The 25,380-nt window shown below is 37.0% G+C and overlaps 1 protein-coding gene across 18 annotated transcripts in view; it reads right to left on the bottom strand.

Moving 5' to 3' along the window:
• The window catches only part of TRPM3 (transient receptor potential cation channel subfamily M member 3), a 399,190-nt gene that overhangs the window by 84,419 nt on the left and 289,391 nt on the right, over window positions 1–25,380 (bottom strand). For all 18 annotated transcript variants that reach the window (XM_085529722.1, XM_085529723.1, XM_015849141.3 and 15 more), the window contains exons 6-7: window positions 19,207–19,378; window positions 6,140–6,314 (exon numbers count right to left, since the gene is read on the bottom strand). In XM_085529722.1, coding sequence (XP_085385848.1) covers window positions 6,140–6,314; window positions 19,207–19,378 — 347 coding nt within the window. The remainder of the gene's footprint in view (window positions 1–6,139; window positions 6,315–19,206; window positions 19,379–25,380) is intronic.

Raw genomic sequence — 25,380 nt, 5'->3', positions numbered from 1 at the left:
CACAGAACACTGTGAGGAAAATAACTATAACATACAGGTGATGTGTTGATTTATCTGCAATGCAAAGAAATTTCAGTTTGCTACACAAACAATCTTATTATGTATTTTTGAAAATCACACATTTCTAAGAATAGGCTCAGGGAAAAGAGATGGCTTGTGACAAGAAGTCTAACCCAGAACACAGGAGATTCTCAAACAGTGACTTGGGAAACAGTACATTTACTATGAACCCTTGATGACTAACATCCCTCAGTCTACCAGACTGCTACTCTACTATTATGGATTCCTGGAACATTAGCACATTCTCACCTTAACAAAACTGTGCTTCAGATATAAATACAGGTAGTGTCAGAAGAAGATAACATTTTTATAATCTTTCTGGTAGGCTTCAGTATAGAAAATACATTGCAGCATACCAATAATGTCCTGTTAGGAGCATTTTGGTGGTGTAATTCCCTGAATTACACATAATTTGCCAAGGCAGTAATATCCCAGGTAAACTGTTCCTGTCTTCTCAAAACACCTTGCAGACAATTTGAATTGATCTCTTACTTCACTCCCCACATATGTAAAGCCTGTTCTTTCATTCTCTAAGTACCTGAGATCATTTTCAGGAAACAAACACTTCTGCTTTTCTTTCAGAGAAGAAGGATTGCTTATATAGCTTATGTTTTGATGGAACTCAGATAAATTCTTTCAAAAATCTAACATCTAAGGAAGAAACATATATACCTACACTTAATTTTAGGAAAAGAATCCACTCATAAGGGCAGCTATGAGAGATTGGAATAAATAATTGATATTAGTTTTGATGCAACAGATTATCAAACCTGATCTTTATGATCTTATCACAGGAAAAAAAAGGAGAAAAATGTATTGGATCCAGTTAGAGGACAATTAAAAATGTTGAAGTGACAAAGTAAGCAAAGTGGCATTCTAGTTCTGTACAAGATATGCTGGAATATTAAACAGCAAAGCAGAACTTCCTTGTTTTGGCTGATCCGGTAAAGAGAGACGACAGCATTTTGGCATCCTCACACCTCATACAGAGATTTTTTTGAAGTCATGCCTAATACATGAGGAAATATTAAACACTCTCCTCAGTAACATCACAATCTTTCAGCCTCATGGAACATTGGAGGAGATGTGAAAGATCTGGTCCATAGCCAGCTCCCTAAATCAGTCATTTCACTCCAGAGCTTTTTAGTACTGGAGTTGTACAACATACTAGCATAATTTCTATAACCTAACTTCAAATATAAGTTCATTATAGATTTCTAATTTTTTTGTAATCACTTGCTTTGAAATTCTCTAATTGATACACTTTCTTTTCACTGAACTGCATACCATCTGTTTTTAGCTTTTCTTTTGCAAGTTCTTTTATTTATTATTCCTTTTATTTGAGATAAAGAAAATGCATCCATAAAATATCAATGTGATGTGAAAACAGTTCCTTGCTGTCCTCTATGGAAAGCTGAAGGGATTTTCCATTTTAATTATGGTTAGCATTGTAGACAATCACGCCATACATTAGTAATATGAATAGAGTCTCTGCTGATTTTTTTCATTGGAATTGCAAATAAGATGCAGTAGTGCATTGACTCCATGGGACTGACTGAATTTCTCAGACTTTTCAAATCCACATATTTTGCATAGAATTGTAGTGAGAAGAGACAGAAGATAAATGTAATTATTCCTTCATTCTATTTAAATGGGGACAATATTGGGGTGCTTTCATAAGGAATCTGTGTTACTTGCAACTTTTCATTGGTGGCAGTTCTTTTAAACCATTTTTTTTTCACTGACTGTGTTTATTGAATGTCTGCCTTTCAATCTGAGAGCTGGTTGTATTTCAGCAGAGAAATGACCTTCTTCTATCCAGTTTTGATCTGACAGGTGATACAAGAGAACAGTAATAATACGAAAGCATGCAATGTGAAAAACCTTACAAAATAACTCAGATGTACTAGAATGGCATCATGAGGGACACAGAAGAGTCACACAGACTTCCATTCTGATCTTTTATGCTTAAAGCATCCCAACATTTTCTCTACTCTGCATTAGAAAAAAAGATATTTATGTCACATAATACTTCAGTTATGAAGCCTAACAGCTATGCCACAGTGGATGATGAGACAGATCAATCCAAACACAATATTTAATGATTCTCTTGTGAGGCTGCTCATTTAAAACAGAGAGAATATTTTACCTATTTCTTTATGAACATTTGGCAAGAAGTATATTTTTGTGGCATTGAAATGAATTCTTTAAGGGTTTCATATCTGCAGGAGTAGAACTGATGAGTAGTTAATGTGCTATAAATTCAGATGGGAGACTGCATTTGAATACTGCAAGTAATTCCCATTCTGTAAGAAAATATTTACCTAAGAAGCAATATAGTTGTAACACAGCATTTCATTTTTCTCCTTTTAAATTCAGTATGTAATTAATAAGATCTTTGAAGATTAAAAACTATTACTGAATGACTCTATAAGTAATTATACTGGAATTGTTTTATTTCCTGTTTGTGGGGGGGGAAAAAAAAGAAAGTGAAATGAAAGGGCATGCTTCATTGTGCCATCAAAAATACTTCATCTGTACGTGAAGGACAGTTATTAACTACTAGGACAATCTCTTACATAGTGTGGGGACCTTAAGGGGGGCAAATTTGGGTGCTTAAGATTGTTCCTGTTTTTCCTGAACTTCAACACATTTTCAGTATTTGAAAATTTGAGAAACTAAGTTTTTCAGGGGTTGCAGAACTTGACATTTAAATTAGGGAAAATAGTAAAAAGTAGCCAAAAAAATATTCCAAGTCCTATCATAGGGAAGCCTGCAATTATGCCTTCCTTTAGGTTTTCTACTGTATATAATTTGTTTGTTATTAGGATGTAAAAGGTACTGGGAACTCATTAGGTTTATTTGCTTGTAGTGAAAAAACACTGAAAATATATTGTTCTTAAATACTCTGTTCAATGCTTTTCAGACCAAGGTAATGTGCAATTGTTGGCATTATAGTTAAGGTAAACTTAAAAAACCATCCTGCACCAATACTGTATAACTGATATTCATAATGCTCAAATCTCAGCTCAGTGGAAACTTTTTATCTGTCTTTCCTTCCCCTTGAAATTTGGATAGACCTTTTCTGAGAGATGTGAGACACCTTTACTTTAAGTTATGCATCACTGTTCTTAGCACATCATGAAGTCACAGGAGCATCTCCTGCAAGTCAAGGCATGCACAGCAATCTGTGCTGTTCTGACAGCCTCATTCCACTGCAGCCCAAAGAAGTCTTACTTGTAGCTACAATATGCACCCAACATCAGCCTTAGGCTTGTGACATGTCCACATCTTCAGGAGGAAAGCCCATTTTCAGGCTTAAAAACAATGCAGAGCTTCCCCTCTTGTCTGCTCAAGGATGTGCAGACATTGACAAAGGAATACTACACCATTAGTCATATCAAAAATTGTTTCTGCTTCTGCTAAGTAAAATCAATTAGGAAGAATAAAAAATGAAGAGGGAAGGCAGGCGCACCAGAACTCTGTGCTACCCAATAGAAAGGATCTTCTGGGCAGATGAGCAAATGGCCCAGCACCCAATGGTCTTTCTGAAAGTATGGATTGCTGATGGACTGGTGAAGGAAACTCAAGCAAAGAGAGCTATTTCTCATGCTCCAGACATAGTTCTGTGATCCCTTGAAACAAGTTTGCAAATAAACTTGCAAATGTACAGACATGCTTAGTATATGTATACATACATACATACTGTACATGCAGAGAATGATTCCATTTTTTTGTCTCCAATGAATAACATTTTAAGGTACTGAAATACTGTGATACTATCAGTGCCAAAGGGCTGAATCTGCTGCTACCATGAATGATGTGGGTTTTGAATTCTTTAGATCAGACATCTAGTGCACAGCAGTAAGAAGATATGCTGGGACTTGAAGAAGACCCTGATTTGCAGCCAGGAGCCAGAATTAAAATAGACTTGTGGGATTGCAGAGAGGACTGCAGAATTAAATTCTGGACACAAATTGGATGTGCTACTTTCATTTAGTGTGTATTAGACACAGTTCTGTGTAACCTACTTAGATTGTATCTGAAAGAAAAAGCTAGTAGCCACAGTCAGCAAATGTCCCAGTTATTCTGTATTCTCCTCACACTGCTAATCACTTTTCAAATCTAGGTTAATATAAGCAGAGAGGAGTGAGTGGAGAGACATACTCAATTTGCATCTGAACTGCAATTTGTTTGTGTAGAATATTTTTATGAATATACATAATATTGGTGTTAGGCTTTTGGTATTCTCAAGAATATAGCTGCACATACAAGTGATTTTTTCAGAATTGGGGCAAAAACACAGAAATTGCCTTAGCAATTTTCTAGCCTGTGCATTCTATTTAGTGCAGAGTGAACAGAAACAAAAAGACTCTTTGATAATATTGCAGGAATGACCTGAAACAGCACCACCACAGAAACAAGATCTATGGCAAGTGAGAACAACATCTTTAATGAAGCAGGACTTGAGCATCTCAGGTAACAAATGGCTTGCTTGCTGTACTTCTAGCAACCAGTATTTGTTTCATTTGTTCTTACAGATCAGAGTTTTTAATTATGAAATAAATTGCATTCATTCTGTTCTAGCTGTATTATTTTTTCATGATGACATCAGAATACAGACATAGTATACAGAAACTGCATAGGTTCACGTCATGCAAGAAGATGTCTGAGTAAGGTGTCTGAGTAAGGTTACGTTAAATATATTACTAGAATGGCCACTGAAAACAGAGAAATAACCTCTCACATATTCAGATGAAAACTAACATACTCCTGATGCATGGCCCTGAGTACAAAACTGATTTTAGTATTACTGGAAAATTAGGAGCTTTAGGTTGAAGAAGTTCATAATCACATTTGTTTACAGGCAATGCAATATCGTTTGATCTAGATATTAGTGTTTATGTATTTATGTTTCATTGTTCACATAACTACACTAGGTGTGAATACATATCACACTAACACATATCTAACACTCACAAAAAAAAAAAAAAAAAGATCCCCTTCTCACTGAATCTTGATCAGATTAGTGCAGCTAATTAGAGAAGTCACATGAAATAGCTCCTATTAATTTAATCTGAGGAGGATTTGATGCCATTTTTATGTTTTGTCCTAAAATTGTTAAACCTCCTCTTGTTTTTCTTTTTCTTACTATGAGTAATAATCTCTGCTTTCTGACTTGGAAACTTCTGGGGACAAAGTCCAAGTTCATCAGAGAATGCCTGGAATCCTTCTGAGGGTGTCTGTTGCTGTCAAGTACAGATGCAGTAAGGAGGGTGGTTCACAAGGATATGGGGCTGAGGAAGTTCTAGATTAAAACCAGTGAGATCGGCTACTGCTGACTCAGGGTGTCTCAAATTTTTGTGTCAGCTACCGCCTGCGACTGTTTGTGGAGTGTCAGGCATCCTTTTGGCCAGTGCCAAGGAGCAGTCTACAGGGGAGCTATGTCAAGAACACAGCTCCCACAGTACTGCCAGTAGACACAGCAGTGTGTCTAGTACATTGTAAAGAAGGCCGCCCAGGTGAATGTGTACCAGAACAGTATCCAATACGGTAGTGACAAACTTGGTTTCTCCAGTAGGTCCTGAAAGCAGCTGTCCCTGCCATGGCATAAGCTTTCGTGCATCAAGAAGTTCAAAGTACTGCAGCTGGGGAGAAACAGCCCAGGAATCTGTACATGCTGGAGGCCTCCTAGCTGAAAAGGAGCCTATCAAAAATTGTTCTGGAAGTGGAAAATGTCCTGGTGGTGTGATTGCAGATCAGTGTACAAGCAGTTGTGTGAGTATTGGCAGATGTGAACAATTATGCCCAAAGGGCAGCACAAACACAAAATAGATAATATTAACATTTGGTATTTACATGCCTACATTTATGTAGAACTGAATGAAACCTGAGGATTGTAGTACACTGCTACAATCACAGAACTTTTGGAAGCCAGTTTTGAATAAAATGAAAATAATTATGCACGTTCTGTGTTTCTCTTGACCAGAAGCTTCAAGATAATGTGTTGCACTTGTCCATATGGTACATCTCATGGCACACAATTACGTGAACTAGCCTTCAGTAGGAAATGACTTACCCTCCTTCTTCAGAGTATTTGTGACCAAAGGCAAGTATGTCAGATGCCCGACCACTGCCATCACATATCACAACAGGAACAGGAGGAGTGTCTCGCAGGTACTCCAGAACAATAGAGATAACATTGGGACCTCCTTCCACAATGAGGGCTACCACTGGAACCCCTTGACCAATTCCTGGAGTAAGAAAAAGAAAGAAAGAAACAAAAACAAACAAAACAAAACAAAACAAAACAAAAGCAAAGCCAGCAAAGCAAACAAAACAACGGAAAACAGGGAAAAAAAAGTCAAACTGAAATTACTGGAAAGTGACTGTATAGTGTCATATTAGAGAAAATGCCATTCAGAAAATCGTAGCTTTTAAGGTCAGAAGGGATCACTGTAGTCATCTGGTCTGCTCCATTACATAAAAAAGGATTTCAAAGAATTATCTTTTCTTTCAAATGCCACTTTCATGGTTGAAATAGACCACACGTATTTTACAGAATCAAATTTTGTTTTGAAATCACAGAGAAGTAACCACAATTCTTCCTAATATGTTTGAATTGTAACATAGCAGTTTGTTTGTAATCTAGATTTTGCATGATATGGGTTGCCAATCATTGGTTCTTTCTGCAGTAGTTTTGAAAACACCTCTGTCATGGTATTTTTATTTCCTTACTGGATGCATTTTAAGGTTGCAGCTGGATAGCCATGTAAACTTCACTTTGACAAACTCAAAGTACTTGCAAGCCAACTGAACACTTGTTTTCTAATCCTAGGTGGTCTCACAGTCTTTGAAATCTCTCCTACTTGCAAAGCACATTCCCTGAGCTGTAGTTCACATGTTGGACAGTGCTACCGAGAGAGCCAAGCCAATGCTTAACTAGAGAACAAACACATTTGTTTTCAAAACCTTTACTATATTTGGGTGAGCCTCTTCTGCGAATGTTCCAAGAGAGAATTTGCCACGAGAGTCTTATGGATTTAGAGAAAGACAATTTGACACTAGGCTGATGTTCAGATGACTAACAAACTCATATGCTTTCCACTTCCTGACAAGACAGAGGTATCCCAAAGGACTCAAGCAGTAGAACTAGCTGAGTGTTTTCTATCGGCTTTTCTTGTATATGCATTCTGTACTGTATTTTGATATTTCATTGAAAAACAGAATCCTTCAACCTGCCAACAGTTAGGTAGACAGGTATGTACACATATAGTTCCAGGCAACCTCTTTAAGTGTCCCTGCCTGAGCAAGAGGTTGGATCTGATGATCTCCAGAGGCCCCTTCCAATCTCAACTAGTCTGCGATTCTGTGATTCCATACTTCTAGCAATCTGTGAAAGACCACAGCAGTAATATTCTCTACTGAAACACTATTTATTCTAAAATCTCAGGTTACTGTTCCTAGGAACGGACAGTGCATTACAACTAATAGCAAAGCCTTGACCACAGGTGTTGTTTCCCTGTAAATAAAAAGTTGTTTCCCAAATAAAAAGGCAAATCATTTTCAAAGATCTAGATGCTTTTCTATTTCATTGAAAACAGTAAACAAGATACGACTCAGCTTTGTAGAGAGAAGCTCATAATCTTTTAAATATCTAGAAAATAGTGGTTACATGGAGGATTGCTTTTAAGTTGTGGTTTTCTTTTTTGTGGCTTTTTTTTTTTTTTTTTTTTTTTTTTTTTGCTTGAGTTTAGGTTGTAGCAAATCATTTGCCTTTGTCTCTTGAAAGGAGAAAACTTTATTGCCTAGCAGTCTATATATTTAGACTTGAGAATGCTGACTATTGTATAAACCCTGCAAGGCTTATCACTGGATTAACTACTCTTGTTTCAAGACAGTAAAAATTGATGAAAACCAATTTTTCTTTAATTTTATTTTATGTTATTGAAAATAGTTCATGAGCCAGTTAGAGCATTTCTCTCAAACTTTCAAAGGAAACATCCAACTTGTATTCAAGAGCAGATGCTAAACACCTCTCACAAAGTTGCATACTACTATTTCTCATTTAATAGGATCTCCATGTCATACTTTGAATTCCTACTCTCCCTGCTATGAATACAAAAAGAAAGGCAGTCTCTCAGGGTCTAACGAATGGAAAACAGGGAGAACAGCATATTTATTTCCATTTCATACACTGACTCATCCAAAAAGAAGAAGTAGCAAGAAAGATATGTGAGTTAAGGTCAGTTCTTGGAGGCTCGTTCCTATTCTAATTTAAAAAATAATAACTTTTATTTAGTGTATTGCAAGTGTAGATTTTTGCAGAGTAGATTAGATTGCTAAGTGCTTCACAGAGTCAGTTATTATGTACACGGCTGGAGTAATATTGTAAATTAAACTGCAATACCATGCAAAAGATTTATGCAGTCAACCTAAAGGTTCATTAGTGTGTTATTGCCTTTGCAACCAGCAACAGAGCCACTGAGACGCTTTCTGGCAATTGTGATTCCATGCAGGTATGTACGTACCAGAACATTCATTCTGATGTGCACCACTGGCAATATCTAAGCATTTATGTTTTTATTCAGAACAATAATCCTATTTTTCTGTCGACACAGCGGTGCTGCATGAATTTGTAAGTTAAAACAATAAACTGTAAGAAATGAATGACTTTGGAATTCGAAGCAAGAAAATACTCTGCATAATGTCTGTGTAGTGTGAAAAGAAATTTAAAAAAATCTATTTTGCACAGCCTGACATTATTTTCTCATTTCTTGGAAAACTGTTAATATTTTATAATGTGAGTATATTTATAAATAATCTATAGCAATCATATAAATTATTAGTAATTCTTTCTACGAAGAGCTAAAGATGAGTTATCTATTGTCATCTAGACCAACAAATAAATAAAATGCATTTACTACAAAATGCATTTATTACTCATGTATGCAAGTGTGCTTATAGGAATAACTGTGATACATTAGAAAGTTTCACAAGTGCTTGTGCTATACTGAGGCATGACCCAAACCCACCCTTGGCTGCAGCTGATCTAGCATTTATAGGCCCAGTATGTGATGAAGAGCTGGCCTAAGTGTTAGTCAACTGTAACAGCTAATGTGAAGGCAAATAGCTCAGTAAAGCAAGTAGGTAGCTCTTTTGATGTACTGGAAGTAATCATCCCTCATCTTACAGACATGGTATCTCTCATACACATTCACACAGGACTACAGGATATGATGAGCAGAATGGGAAACTTCAAAAATGCAAGGGTTTATAATGGTAAGCAACTTACACTTGAGGTAATACTTGGATCCAGAAATGTATCTAATCCTAACAAAATGCACTCTGAGCGCATGTATTACAACTCCATTACAGACAGGTGTCTTGTGGAGCACTGAACTATTCATCTGGTTTTTGGTTTCCTTTCTACAGATGTTTCAGATATGAAACTAAATTGACTGCATTTGATTCTCATGTGGATGAATACTTACTGTTTGAAAAGAAAACTCTATTAAAAATTCACGAAAATGCCAATTTATACATACAATTCTAAATAGGAATATAAATAAAAAAATAACCCAGCAACCATGGTCTTTAATCCTAAAACTAGGGCCAGAGTAACAAATCCACAACTACATCAAACAGATGTGTTTCCCACAAACAGACTATTTGCTTGATAGATGATGTTTCAGTTCAGGACTTTTTAATTCAAGGAATGTTCTTCAGTGACATTAGTGAAAATCCCATTTAATTCTTACTGGAAGACTCATAAAGTTCTGTGAAGCTCAACAAAAATATCCATGTACTCAAGAAGTTCTTGACAATTTTGAACTAAATTTTTAAAAATCTGATCTTAACTTTAGCCCAAATATGTGAGAGAAGTATGATTTTTTACTGAAAATCAACTAATAACCTTGAATAATTTATATCTGAAACTTAGAGAAATAAGATCTCATTCCTTTTGCACTGTTTTAGTCTTTTGCAACTTTGAAACTCAAGCTGGAACCTCTTTCTGCAAACTTAGATAAGGAAAACAAACGAAAGAAAGCACTCATTTCTACAAAGAAATCAATCTTGGAAGGTCAACTTCTTGCCCCTACTTCATAGGGCTAGCAGAGTACGCAACACTGCGTTGCATCAACAAAGATGAAAGAAACTCTCCACATGAAACCTGTGGTTCTTAGAAGCATGTTGGTCCAAGTGTTTGCACAGCGCTTGGACATCACAGTGAGAAATACTTACACAGAGTAGACAAGCAATTAAATATGCTCTGGAATTTTAATGAGCAAGGGTCCACTCAGCATGAGCTTGAGAGTTTGAGGGAAGTAATTTTAAATTTCTGGACTAATATTTGCCTTACAGAAATACTAAGTCAACAGACACTGCTCTTCTTTCACTTGTTAATAGTGTGTCTAACCACAGGGTAAACACTGTTTTAAAATGGTTTTGGACTTTAAACAGTCTTTTAAAAGCTTGTCTGTATAAACAAATATACCTTTCTCACCTTTAGACTTCTCTGTGGCACTGTGTATGGTCCTAGTTGCCTCAAAAAGCTTCAGTAATAACAGAGAACATCCTGAAATAATCCACATCCTTCTTTTGAGGTTAGTCTTAATGGATGTTACAGGTGTTTTCAGGCCTGAAAATGCCTTCAGAGGTTTACGAAACTATTTGAGCTAAAATATCAGTATCAAAAAGATCATTTGCATTATACAAAGATTGACTTCTCCCATCTCTAAAAATCACAGCAGCAGTGTTTACCACTCCTAGGTCTGTTCTGACTGCTCCAAGCACCATGAGTTTAAGGGGAGTCTTTCATTTCAGTCAGTGCATAAGGTAGACACAATTTTTGTGAGTTTGCCCCTCCTCTATCTGCTCCCTCAAACAATCAAAACTATTAGATTATTAGCCAAGACTGGAAAAAAAAGAGCATAGCCTTCATGGGATGATGGAGAGAGATGTTGCATCTTACTATGCAGAGAGGCATGAACACCTCTCAGCTGCTATACCCAACTCAAACTTAATTTCACATAGCTGCTCTTCTTGCAGTGAGCCCTCCTTCTTCCTCACCACTTATTTCTGGTATCTTCCTGAGAGAATAACCAAATGTTTACTTATTCCTGTCATGGTAAAGATGAGACAGATTTCTGTTAATCATCAGAAGGACAATAATAGGAGCACATACAGCTAACAGACTGTGTTTTTATTTATTTATTTATTTTTGTTTGTTTGTTCTGTTTTTTAAAGTAACATGAACATGTAAAATTCTATCCCCTTCTGCAGAACTGTAACAAATTTCTATTTTAATAAGTTAATAGATCTTCCACTTGTCTGGAGACTCATGACATGCCCTACATCTAGAGAAATCAAAGTGACCTGGTAAGTCAATACAACAAATTCTGAGAATATTTGCTATCTTTCTCATATTCATGGAACTAAACGATTATGTGTAACACTGCAAAGAGAAGCACTGCTAATAAAGCTCAGAAGCTTTGACTTATTTTTGCTTTTCAATTTATTTTTTTGTCTCCTCTTCAGCTCAGGCTCTTTTGTTATCATGCACTTTTTTCATGCTTCCCAAACATATTTTAAAATTACTAATATAAATCTTATTTTGTTCAGCTTTATTGCCTCCTTTGTAGCTTGTATTCATTCTCCTTGTTTTCCTTATGTTGGTCACTTCCATTTTGTGTTATCATTCTAATTTTCATTTTGGCATTCTAGTCACACTTTCATCTTTTCTCTGTTCCTCTGTGTGTAATACTTTATCACATTTTATCTCTTTTATTTTTAATTCTTCACTTTACAAAGAATATGATCTCATTTCATTTAACTGAATCTGCTCTTTCTCTTCTGCCCTCATCTCATTTCTTTCATTTTTAATTGTCCAGTGCTCCTTCCTCTTCAATCTAAACATGCTCTGTGATATACATATGACATATAAGATACAAGTGAGATACGTATGTGATGCATTAGGAGATATCTCCTCACTAATTTTTCCTCATTACCTCCTTAGTAATTTATTGTCTGTCTCCACTATAGTGTCTTTGTTGTTTTTTTCCTGAGGATCACACTGTGTAATCACACAGATTACACTGGTAACTGCTTCTGTTACAGGTACAAGTTAGCGAAACTTATACCATACAAGCACCTACCCCCAAGAAACAATTTTTTCTTTTTTTCAGTGGAAAGGCATTTTCAGAGAAAATGGATGGCCTCCACCTTTATGGACAGCTGAGATTGATTTCAGAGAATTACTGGACATGTAAGTCTCCTCCTCTGAATTTCAGTACATCATAAATAGAGGGAAACATATTCCTTATGCAATATAAGCCACTTTTGTGAAAAGATCATACAGATCCTCTTGTAATCTATCACTGCTTACATATCTGTGCCTCAAGAATAGCTTTTTACTGATACATGTTTTCCAAGAACTTTTTGAAATATTTTTTGGTTTCAGTGCCTGATATACTAACATGAAAATTTCAATGAAAAAGGCTCATGTTACTGACCTCCCACAAACCTCAAACCAGTAAATCTTCAAAAAGTTCTGAGGATTCTTCAGATTTCACCAAAGTCTAATTTACAGCAGTCTCCCTCCCCTGGAAGGAAGTTTGTACCTACATCTTAGCTATGCGGTTATGGAAATGCACTGAGAGCTGAACAGAACACAAAAAATCTGAAACAAATGAGAATTCCAGTGTATTTGATGATGGTGCAATGGTCAGAGAAGATGCCAGTGATGACAGTTGAACGTCCCTTTGCCTTCCCAGCCCCCTTCATATATTCTCAGGCATAGGATGACAAAGGGAAGTCCACGGGTCACATGAACAGACACTGTTGACACATTACCCTCTCCAAACCTCATTTATCCAATCAAACCACACAACCTTTTGATCAGTTCCTTGCTAAGGAGTAGCCACTTCTCACCAAACTTCCAGAACCAAAGGTGACATCTGCCAACTCAATAATGATACAAGCCCTTAAAAAAACTGCAGTAGAGATTTTTTATTTTTTTTTTTTTAATGTTGCTTTCACATTAAGATGAAGCATAATGTTAGGTGTACAAGTCTGTGAGGATGGATGATATGCACCCCAGCATTTTGAAGAAATTGACTGATGTGGTTGTTTATCCACTCTCCAGCATATTTGAAAAACCATGGCGGCTGGGAGAAGTCCTTGGTGACTGGAGAAAGGGAAACATCACTCCCACACTCACAGAAGTGTGAAAGGAAGATCCAGAGAACTACAGGCCAGTGAGCCCCATGTCTGTGTCTGGGAAGATTGTGGAGCAAATTCTCATGGAAGAGATGTCAAAGCACATGCAAGATGAGATAGCCAGCACGATTTCACCAAGGGCAAATCATGCCTGACCTATTCGGCAGCCTTCTATGATGGAATGATGGTATCAGCAGACAAAGGACAGGTAACTGATGCAATCGACTTGGACTTGTGTAAGAGCTTTGATGTGGTCCTGCACCATATCTCTAAACTGGAGGGATCTGGATTTGAAGGCTGTCTATTAGGTGGATAAATAATTGTTTGAATGGCTGTAGCCAGGAGTTTTTTTGTCAGTGGCTCTGTCCAGGAGGAGGTTGGTCACAAGGGGTGTCCCTGAAGGGTCCATCTTGGGACTGATGTTCTTTAACATCCTTATCAATGGCACAGACAGAGAGATTGAGTGTACTTTCAGCAAGTTTGCTGATGACACTAAGCTTAGTGGTGCAGTTGACACAAAAGAAAGGAGGAACATCATCCTGAGGGCCCAGAACATACTTAAAAGTGGGCACCTGAAAATCTAAGGTGAGGTTTAATAAGGTGAAATGCAAGGTATTGCACTTAGGTTAAGGCAATTACAGATACAAGAAGAGTCTGTGAGAACTCATTTAGAATAACCTGGTGTAGAAGGAGGAGAGGCTTCTGGTGAATGAAAAGCTGGATGTGAGCCAGCAGTGTGCTCCTGAAGCCCTTGAAGGCCAACTGTATCCTGGGCTGCATAAAAAGGGGAGGCAGGATGAGGGAGGAGATGGACCCCTCATGCTCTGACCTTGTGAGGGCCCATCTGGAGTACTGTGCACCAACAGAGGTAGGATGTGAAGCTGTTGGAGTGGGTCCAGAGGAGGGCCATAAAGATGATCTAAAGGCTGAAACACCTATTCTGTGGTAGGGTAGAGTGAGTTTGGCTTGTTTAGCTTGGAGAAGAGAAGGTTCCAGGGAGACCTTATTGCTGCCTTCCAGTACTTGAAGAGAAACTTCACTCAGGAAAGGGACCAATAGTGACAGAACAAGGAATAAAGGCTTTAAACTAAAAGAGATAGGTGGATTTAGATTAGATGTTAGGAAGAATTTTTTTTACTCGGAGGTCAGTGAAGCACTGGAGCAGGCTGCTTAAAGAGGTTGTGGATGCCCCAACTATAGAAGTGTTCAAGGCCAGGTTGGATGGGTTCCTGGGCAGCCTAATCAGGTGGCTAGCAACCCTGCCCATGGCAGCAGGTGGGAACTAGGTGATCTCTGAAGTCACCTCCAACTTTAACCTTCTATGAATCTATGATCATGTACGTAACACTTAAAGTGTTTATGTCACCACATAAAAGTGGAAAATGAAAACTAGTATTAAGGATAAGGATGTTTCTGTTGTGCTAAGTTTAATATAAATGGAAGATTTTCTTCAGTATAAGTGTATAGCTTATTCTTCAAAACCTTGTGTTACAGTTCACCTATCCCAAGAGGGTGGCCAACTACAGTTGCCAACTACAATCGATGCAGATCGATCTCTTCTGATCTATAATCCATGCATGGCTTTGAAGAAGAAGCCACATTGTCCATGAAGCAGTATAAGCAAAGCACTGTAGCTGGAGTACAGGAAAATCATATATTTTGAGTGGAGATGTTTTATTGTGCTTAAAATTTCTTTGCTTTCATCACAGAAAGTTTTTGCAGTATTTTTGAATGAATGAACTGAAAGTGTTTTAATATCATGTTTCTATGTAAAAATTTTTACAGAGCTGCCAAATTATCCATGTAATGCTGTACAAATAAATTATATGGCTGAAATCATCATGAAATTATTTTTCCTTCTTTCCAGAGTACACTTTGAGGTCTTCCTACCTTCAAATTCCAGCAAGAAGTCCAGGACTCAAGCAGTTGTGTGAACTGAATATGATAAACATTTCTGTTCCGATCACATTCATTATTTACTTTTTAACTCAAAACAGTTCTTGAGAAGTTCATCTTACTTTTATCATTTCTTACAGCACTATGATTCGCTTTGAAACTTTATGCTTCAGGAGAACTGGTGGCAGCAACTGTAAGCAACAGTTGCTGGGTTGTGTTAAGGTTCTCTTTACTTGTGAAAATAAAGACCTCTAAGCACTGAAGCGTCAAAGTGACCTCTAGCTAAATACACAACTGGGTTACTGGGTTACTGAAGCTGCAAACTCAGACTAACCTGCAAATGCACTCTCTGCTTGTCTGGGAAGCATTTTTGATTTTTGTGTGAATAGTTTCTGGGGGCAGAATCAGAGCTATAGAAGTGGTAGGTATAAGCTGAATAGGTAGATGGGAAACAGAGGTTTCGATAAATAATAATAAATAAACAATCTTTTTCTCTAGTGGTCATAAATTCACAGGGATATAAGGCAAGTTTTTATTATTATTTAACAGAGACATTCATTCAGGAAATTAGATGCTGTAGAATGACTGCAAGTGATGCCATATTAAAAACAGTTTTTTTTGGAATTAAGTGGCGTATTTACTGGCCTGATTAAAACTCAGTTTTTATAAGAAAATCTTTTTTCAATATATTTTAGAGGAATACAGTTTTCCATGTGTTTTATAGGTGAGTAGTACACTTGAATTTTCTCTTCATGAATAACACACAATCTCAAACCTCCAGAGGAACTATAATTAAACTGAAAAATGGTACAGTTGAAGCTCAGGAAGGAAAATAAGAAGAGATAAGCCTGGCATGTAAAAGTCAGGCAGGCTTAAAAACAAGTCAAAAAATCTGCTTTTAGCACCATTGTCCATGGACAGGCTGTGAAATAAGAATTTACAAACTGTATTTGTTCCAGAATCTGTTCTGTTTTCTAGTCTACTTATTTATTTGTTTATTTATTTTTGGTGATTGACAAATAACTGTACTTTACCAGTTCTCCAGAGAACAAAAGTTTGATGCTGCTCCCTCCATTTTAATGCTTCTCACTGTAAAATGGTAAACAAGGATATGTGTGCTCAGACACATTCCTGTTCCAATTAAGATCTCTTTGTAGCATTGACCCTGAACACATATGACCAAGGACCTCTATTGCTCTGCTAGAACCAAGGGTAAGGAAGGGCATCAAAAAAGTGGCCATCTGTTTGGCTGACCCAAAAGGACAGGTGGTCCTTTTCTCACCCATATGGTCACCTTTCCATTAACTGGAGGCAAAACAGCACTAAATCACTTTCCTTAAAAAGAGAAGAAAGTGAAACATGGCATAAACAAAGAACTCCCTAATCCTGGAAGTGCTTGTAATTTTGTTTACTGATGCTATAATGTCAGTCATAGTAGAAAACATAAAAATTCTGGATGTCACAGAGACATGCTGTACAAATATCACCTGCAATCCTCCTTCTCAGTAGTTCTGGAAGAGGTAAAATGCTAGAGTCAGTCTGTCACATGGGAATAGGAAAAGAAGAGGAAGATACGGGCATGGGACCTGGGGGGGGGGGGGCGTGAGGGGTGGGGTTGAAAAGAGAAACCAGAGGTGAGAAATCCTTCCTTTTTTGAAGGTTTTTGATGAGGTCATGAGAGCTAACAAGATTTGGAGTTTATCCATTTTTCAGTGGATAAATGTTTTGTATAAGTCTGAATTAAGTTAAATCTCTGAAGAGATTTATTTTTTAATATGAAGCTTCTCTCAATAACAAAAATTTATGCTGTGAACCACACATGCTGACAATTTTCTTATAAACATCCCATTTACAGTGCGTCATTCTATAGCTTGACTACTTCATTTATTCATTTTCAAGTATGACTATCTGGTTAGCCTTGGCTTAGATCACACTAATCTCCATCTGCTAAGAACACCCACAAAGGTGCAACTTAGAAGACTTACACACTTGAGCATACTCACACACTATTGAGAAAAAGAAATTTTACACTGATATCATAAAACTAAAAAGCCTGGACTGCTCTCACTTTGATTTACTGCTGCTTCCAATTGATTCAGTGGTGTTGAAAAATCTAAGTAGGACACTGTCACGGGTTACCTAGATTTACCTATGCCCGTGACAGGGGAGAGCCACCCCGTAGGGCCCCCCAGGCCCGGAAAGAAAGGGAAAAAAGGGGAATGGGATAAAAACAGCAGCAATCTAAGGAGGAAAACTTATTTTACTAAATATGATATCGGAATACAAGGTAACACAATATAATATAATATAATTGAGGCTAATAAATTGAACAAAACAGAGAGAGTCTCCGAAATCCTAGAGGCCTACTGTGAACTCAAGGCAACACAGCTGGAACGCTTCCCACTCTCTGAGAAGTCCGAGAGAAAGAGAACTCCAGCCTGGGAGTGAGATTGTATAGTGTCCTGGTCCCATGACTTATCCCTGACCATGATGTTCTCTGGGATATGTAGATTTCTTCTGTGAACTGCACATTCGATAAAATTATCCATGCTTTACATGATGTTATGATGTGGAATACTGATAGCAAAATTGCAAAATTACAAAACCATGACAGACACAAATTTAGTTTAAGTACAGACTGCATTCATGATACCAAAAGCTTTACCAAGCCCTTCTGAAATGCTAGTTTTTGTGCGTTGTATTGTGCCTGCCTATAATTCGTTATCCTCTGATACCTGAGTAATTAGATGTGTTTCCTAATCTCATTCCAATTTCAAGTACTTGTTTCACAAAAAAAACATCAGATTTCTTAGCCTCAAAATTGCATGTTTGTGGAGAGTTTTTGGCAAAAAAACTGCATACGGTCACTTCCGAAAAATGAGTTCTGTTTTCATTCCTAAAGGTAGGTTATGCAGATAAAATGCTGAGGTTTGCCTGGACTGAAGGTCTTTTCCAACCTGACTCCATGAGTCTAAGGCTGAGAAAGAATTCTACCTGTCAACTGAGAAGCTGAAATTTTGCTCCCTAAGTAAGTGCTAACCTCAACTTACAGAACTGATCCTTTTCTCTTTTGCTAGCACTAAGTTCAAACTAAGCAGAAGGAAACAGTAGTAACAAAAATGTCTTAAAAGGAGTAAATGTCACATCTAAATTAAGCTTTCGCAGCAGTACAGAAAGAATAATACCAATATTGAGACATTATATTTTACTGTTTTACTTTACCTAATCACTAACCTGAGGTTTTTTTTTTTTTTTTTTTTTTTTTTTTTGTCATTTTCTGTGGGAAATTAAAAACATAACTTTGAGAGAAAACCTGCTGCTTCAATCTGTTAATGAGACAAAATGTTCTATCCCAAAATGATCTTTAAAAAAAGAGATGAAAGGACCATGTGACCTTGTATTCTTTCTCCGGCTGTAGTCAATGACAGCTTAGGAGCAGTAAGTATAGTGCAAACACAGAGTAACACTTTACAGGCAACACACTGTCTCTAAATATTGATGGCTCTGGGCCTGCTTGAGTTGTACAGTCATTTCTCCTTAAACTTTTCTGTGTACTACAGAATTTCATACCTGTCTGTACATATACAGACATTCCAAATTGCAAAGATTTTGTCACAAAAAGATCTCACTTTTTGTCACTCTTCTCTCTACCTTTACTAGGTCACCTCAGTGGTCTTTTCCAGCCATAGCGGTTCTATGATTTTATGATTATGAAATGAAGGGACCAGAATTATACAGTTTTGAGGAGAAGTGGGATACCAAACATCTAAGTTGAAGCAAAAGAGTTTTGACAAATATTGTTTGAAACTTATCAGAAACAAATTCATTTATACTTTTGTGCTGCAATCTTGCATACACTACTCCAAAACCAAAATGCATTAGCTCTGTTCATGATTATTTGCTTATCTCTTGCTCATCCATTGCATTTGCTAGTAGATAGTGCTCCCTGAAATATACAGAACTTATTGTCTATTTTATTTTTAAAATATAATTGTAATCATAAAACAAAATAAAGAAAATGTTACTCACGTGTATTTATCTTCTGAAGTGAAATGTGCTTTTCCAGCTGTCTACGAAGTTTCACCTCTGCTCCATATTTGCCAGTAGTGCCATTGTCAGCCAAAATGAAATGTGAATGCATACTGTTGAGTACTGTCAACTTACTCATGGGATTGGACATTGTCTGGTATGGTCGGACAACCTGCAATTTGGAGACAGAGGAAAAAACAATACTAAGCAGAAAAGGTCTCTGAACCGTAAAAGTTATAAGACACTAGTTGACAAGATGAAACAAACAAAATTGTTCGTGAAAGACTACTGAATTATTGTACTTGAACACTGCAGTCTTCTTTCTGCAAAACAGAAAATAATGTTCGCACTTAAATCTTTCCACACTTAAAAGAGTGGGAAACAATGACCTTTTAGATGTAGACATTACTTAGAGAGTTTCCCACTGTAATCTGTTTCAGTGGTATCAGTGGACACCACTCTGGAAGCAAGTCCAGCTAACGGATTCCAAAGGTCTATGTGAACACATACATGATGGACATGCTCTCTGCTACTGATTTTCAATAGAGCTTCCATAAATCTTCTTGTCTTCCAATTGAGCTCTTTGATTCTTTCTTCACAGTTTCCAGTAGCACCATGCCTTTGTTATGGGTCACTAAGAGCCACCAGCATGTGAAGCCCTTCACAGACACTCCAGTACAGGTGAGTGCCACTCTTAAGAGAAGTGCAGACACGACATTACACCATATTTTCAATTTCTTTGGGAAAAAAATCCTGTGGCTCATTACAAGACAGTTAACTGAACTGACAATAACCTCAGAAAGTTTCCATTCAGTGGGGAATTTTAAACACTTCTTCTGATTAATTTATGTCAGAAAAAGCTATTTGGTAGACAAGCAGATTAAACTGCTGCAGTGCTATCCCACACATAGCCTCCAGCCAGAAGCAAGCAACAGCACTTGTCCATGTTTCGTTTTCAGCTACCTTGGTGGATTTCTAGATCTTCTAGATTTCTAGGATGCACTGATGTGACTTAAGAATTGGTGTTGTGTAGAGGGCTTATGACTGATCAGTCAAAGACATTCGCTAGAAATACAGTTCTCCACAGTTTTTACACATTTTCATTTTGAAAGACAAAATTCCTGGTAATTTGTAAGATGAGGCCCTGGCTAAAGAAATGCTAACCTGACATGTTACAAACTCTTCTATGCTTACTCAGCAAGGTATTTTTTCACAGATCTAGCATTGTACTTTAGGGAAATCTAAAAAAATCTTGCCCTTTTCAAAGCACAAAATTATTTTATCATATTTTATCATATTTTAGAAGACAGATACAAATTAACCTACTAACTTCTTCATAAGATTAGATCCCATTCTGTTGTTCAGAAGAGTTATCTAATTGAGAAATGATTCTTTATAAGGATCATGTGTTAGATATTCTTTGGTCAGAGATCCTTTTCTGCCTGTTTCATTTGGGAATTATTGCAGCACATTGGTCAACTCATTACTGGCAAGGGGAAACTCACAGACATATGATAAATGTTCACACAGAGGGTACTCATTAAGCTATCTGTCCTGAAAAGACACTGAGAAGACAAGAGGGCAGCTCGCCAACAGCACGACTGTGTGCTTCAAGACTGCGGAACAGGTGATAGCTTTGGCTTAAGTTTCTTTTGTATTTCTTTTGGTATCCCATTCATAAAACATTTATTCTCCAAGGCAGTACAGATAACATCAATCAATATACTGTTAGAAGATGCTTGTTAACTAAGTTCCATACACAAAAACCACATCTCACATGCTACCCTTCTTTTTCACACAAACAAAATCAAGCTGAAACAATTACTTGCTTAGCTGATACCTGCTCTCCCCAAATGGAGGGCACAGGGCAGCAAGATCTGTCAGATGAGGAACGACCTCAGTTGCCTATTCATTGTTCAACCACACTAAAGACAGTCAGCTGTCATGAATGTAGTTTTACTGAAGAATTGTCTTTTTTTCCCCAAGAGCCATGGCTCAGGATTTTATACAGTGATAGACTGACTTCATTTTCTAATGAGCTGCAGTACCAAAGACTCCACTTACTGACTTAGTAGTGCTCCTTGAGGGCAGAGTAGAAGGTTATGCTTTGGATCTGTGCTTGATGATTAACTGCGAGGTGAATCATATTTATAAAACTTATCGATTGGAAAACAGGAATACAATTATTTTCAATTGATCTATTCACAGCATGTATAGTTGAACAGCTGAAAATCCTTTTTGAGTAATAAAGTTCACAAACCACATGTTCAGACTCCTATCATGATTAAAGGATAAGCAAAATCCTCAGAAAAGCAACAAAATCTTAAGCTTTGAGGTAAACTGCTTTACCAGAGCACTCAGCAGACTTTCAGTTTCTCACTCTTGCAGTTCCCATACCTTTGTTCTTTCAAATCTCTTACATTTTACAGGCAAGATAAAAGGTTGGAAAAAGTTTAACTTTAATCTCTTCTCATCCTCTTTGCAGTCTGAGAAGTGAGAATAATTTTCATCCTCTTTCTGCATGAAGAGATGGGAATAACATCCCCAGGCAACTTTTTCTGCAAAGTTTAAAGGAAGTATTTATGCTCAAGACAGCTCTTATAAGTATAGGATAACAACTGCAAGAGCAGCATGCTGTGATGCAAAAGCCACACCGCAAAAGGTGAGGACTTATTCCTTCTGCTGTCAATAGGTGAGGAGGTGGGCCAACTACAGTGCTTGTCTCTGCCGCCTGAGGAGACAGCAAGCTTGGATTAAAAGCACTAGTACACTTATTTTACATTTCCCACAGGCACATGATACTGAGCACAGAAGGAGCACCTTCAGCTATCTCAAGAGGGACAATGAGAAAAAATGTAATAGGGTAATCAGTGATGGAAAAGAAATGAACCATGTGCTGGAGGACCCTAGGTGGGGGACAAGGGAGATCACTGACATTGGCTGGTGACCTGATGCAGTGAAAGAAAAGAAAAAAGCTTGTGTTCTGGTCTTTATCAGACCTCTCAACACATTCCTCCATCAATGTTGAAGCGTGCATGCATCATGCAATCCAACACACAAATTTAGATGCAGACAAGGCATTTACAACAAACCCAGTATGTTCAGGGTAATGGTGCAAGGAGGAAGAAAGACGCAAACTTTGCTTACGAAAGACTGAGCAGCTGTTGTTCAAATTATTCCTTTTCTGATGCCCCACTGTTCTGGGACACCCCAGGGAACAGAACAGTTCTTGGTTTAATATAAAGGATCCCAGAAGCATTCCTGTCCAAAGCCTCTGTATATGCTACGAATATTACTGTCCCCAGCTTTGCCTCAGGCACGCTTCCCACACTATAGCTTGCAATGAAAGCTGAATCTCTCTTCCCTACACTTTTCCTTAGAGTAATTATTTGCTGGCACAAACCCAACATGAAAAAGAAACTCTGATGCCTTGACATGGTACAAAAGTCATAGTGAAATGAATTTGTAAACTATTTATGGACACATATCATCTTAATACAGCATTCTATTCAACTACAAGAAGTGATGTATTTTTTAAAAAAATAGAAAAATTGTCTACCTGAGTAAGTCAAATATTGCCTGAGATTCATAACTTTTACTGTTAATCTGAAATCTGCAGTAGTTAAAGCAAAACTTAATCTTTCTTAAACTATAAAACAGAGATGTGTGAAAGAGAAAAAGAAGTCTCATGCTGTTTGAAGGAGTTTCATGCTGTAGGCTAACATTATTATCCAGACTTACTATGTAAAAATGAAAAGATGTAGCCTCTTTAATGCATAAATGAATATTATTTCTGATTTGGATAACCTTTAGTCATATGAAGGAAGGTGGTATTCTGAAAATGAAAGGCACTTGGTTCTGTCACAGTGGTACTAAGCTGAAGTTATTTATAATGAGGTATTTACAGACAAGATCAGTGAGAAAGGAATGAGCAGAACCTGGTGTCAGTCTGGCCGTAAAACACAGTAAACGATCCCAGGTCTGTAAACTTTAAATATTAGACATATTTTTTACATTTCCAGTTTGTGTTCGGCTTGCCACAAAACTACATGCCTTACCCATGCACAGTGTTATAGAAATAAATGATTCCATATGTTGTATAAAAAATTTCAACATAATACTCATCTTTCTGAAAAAGCATTCTGTTATTAGGTTGCAACTTTCAATAATTAAGTTTTAAACTTCTAATAATTTCCTGGTGATACGCTACAATATGGAAGGTCCTTCTCTTTCCTGAATAAGCTGTCCAGTGAGTTACTGTCTCAGTGATTTTATGAAGTTCATGACACTGACTTCATACAACTTCACTGCTGTGACATGGCCTTCCAAACTGCACACAACATTCCAGCTTTGAAATATTCTCCTTATTCCATCATCCAAATCAATACTGAAAAACTTAAAATATTAGCAAGTAGGGCATGACTACTGAAATCTGCTGTATTATTTGAGCATCCTAGCAAAAACTTTGTTGACAACATTCTTTCACACCCAGTTAAAGTTATAAAATCCTGCATCTGTGCTGATATAAAAAATGGTGGCTATGAAAGTACAGTTTTTAATAATACTAGGCGCAGAATGAGAAAGCCAATTTCTATTTTTTAGCAAAATAAATATGTAAGATTGGATTCAACTTATGAGTAGTCCAACATACATCTTATATGGAAGGAGACCATTTTTACTTTTCATTTTTATGATGCCAGCTGTAACCAGAGAGTAGGCTTCAAGTAGAGGTACATCCATCACTTGTGCATTTTTCATTTTGTGCTTTTTTTCCCCCTAATGTTCTGAACAAGTCCATAAAGATTATCTAATATTGACAGTTATCCTGTTGTACACATTTGAATTCTAAGGAGTAAAAAATATAATTTATTCTGGAACATGAAAATGGTTACATATATGTACTATATAATATATAGTAATAATTGGTAGGGTGTTATGTATATATGTAGTAATCTGCTGTGTGAAAGTATTTTTCTTTCTGTTAATACATCTTTGCTCACATGCAGCACTGTTATTTATTTATGCTACAAGTTTAAAAACAAGGCTTATATTTTGTACTGTGTGCTCTGCTGTGAGATTTCAGCTGACTGCTGATAACTCCTCTCTACTGGATAGAGCCTTTAATAAAAACTGTAAGTATTGTGCCTTCTCCAGAATCTTGTGAGTTTCATTTTTGCTGTGCACTCACTGCTGAGTGTAAGTCAAATATCAGTGGAAAAATATGGGTGAGAAACACTATAATTCACAACTAAAATAGAACTCTGACACAAATGAAACAAACAAAAAAGGTAGAAAAATTGGGAATTTCTTTCTATGTTGACCTACTGAATCTACATATGGAGAGAGTTTTAGAGAAGGCATGGAAGAGTAGGTAACAGATTTTGGAGTGATTTGCCATGGCAGCACAGGAGATCAGTTTTACCTTTTAGTGAAATCAAAAGAAGAATCATTTTGCCTTTTTGTTTTCAAACCTTTAATCACTAAACCAAGGAATTCTACTTAAGTTAGAAGGTCATATACTAATGCATTGCTACAGATCAGTGACATATCACATTGCTGGGGAAGTTCTTTTCTTCACTAAGTCTAACTGTAAAAGCATATCTTGACTTAAAACTGTAATAACAGTTTTTCTGGACTAAAAAATGAGACTTGGTTGACTTCACAGAGCAAAGAGCAAGTACTGAAATCAATGTACTCCTAACCCAGACACTGTTCCTACTGTGTTGATGAGCAATTAAACTCAAGTGAGGGCTGAACAGACCCTGCAAGGGAAGACTCAATGACATGCACACTACAGAGACTCACAGATTGCATTTCTTCAGATGGAAAAATGACTCTGTGTGTGAAGGGAAGAATGGCTGTAATACAAGTTTTCCACAAGATTAAGCAAGCAACGATACTTTCTCAGGTTTTGTATTAGAAAACTGGAAATAAGGCAACAGTCTAACTTTCTCTTGTGTGCTTTGTTTTTAAATTAGAATCTAAGTGTGTTAAGCTGGGCACTATTTTCTGCTGTATTGCTTTTACAATATCAGAGTAAGATTAGTCTCCTCAGGGACTTCTAGCTGTCACAGTAACAAATAAACAACAATAATATTTTGCGTAATATACTTGCCCACTTATCTTCACGACTATGAAGACAGGCCTTGGGCTACCAAAGAGCTGACTGATTTC

Source organism: Coturnix japonica, chromosome Z, assembly GCF_054131305.1.
Source record: "Coturnix japonica strain WE chromosome Z, WE-NBRP24, whole genome shotgun sequence".
Taxonomy (NCBI): domain Eukaryota; kingdom Metazoa; phylum Chordata; class Aves; order Galliformes; family Phasianidae; genus Coturnix; species Coturnix japonica.
Note: the sequence above shows the minus strand (reverse complement) of the source record. Positions and strands in the feature narration are given on the sequence as shown.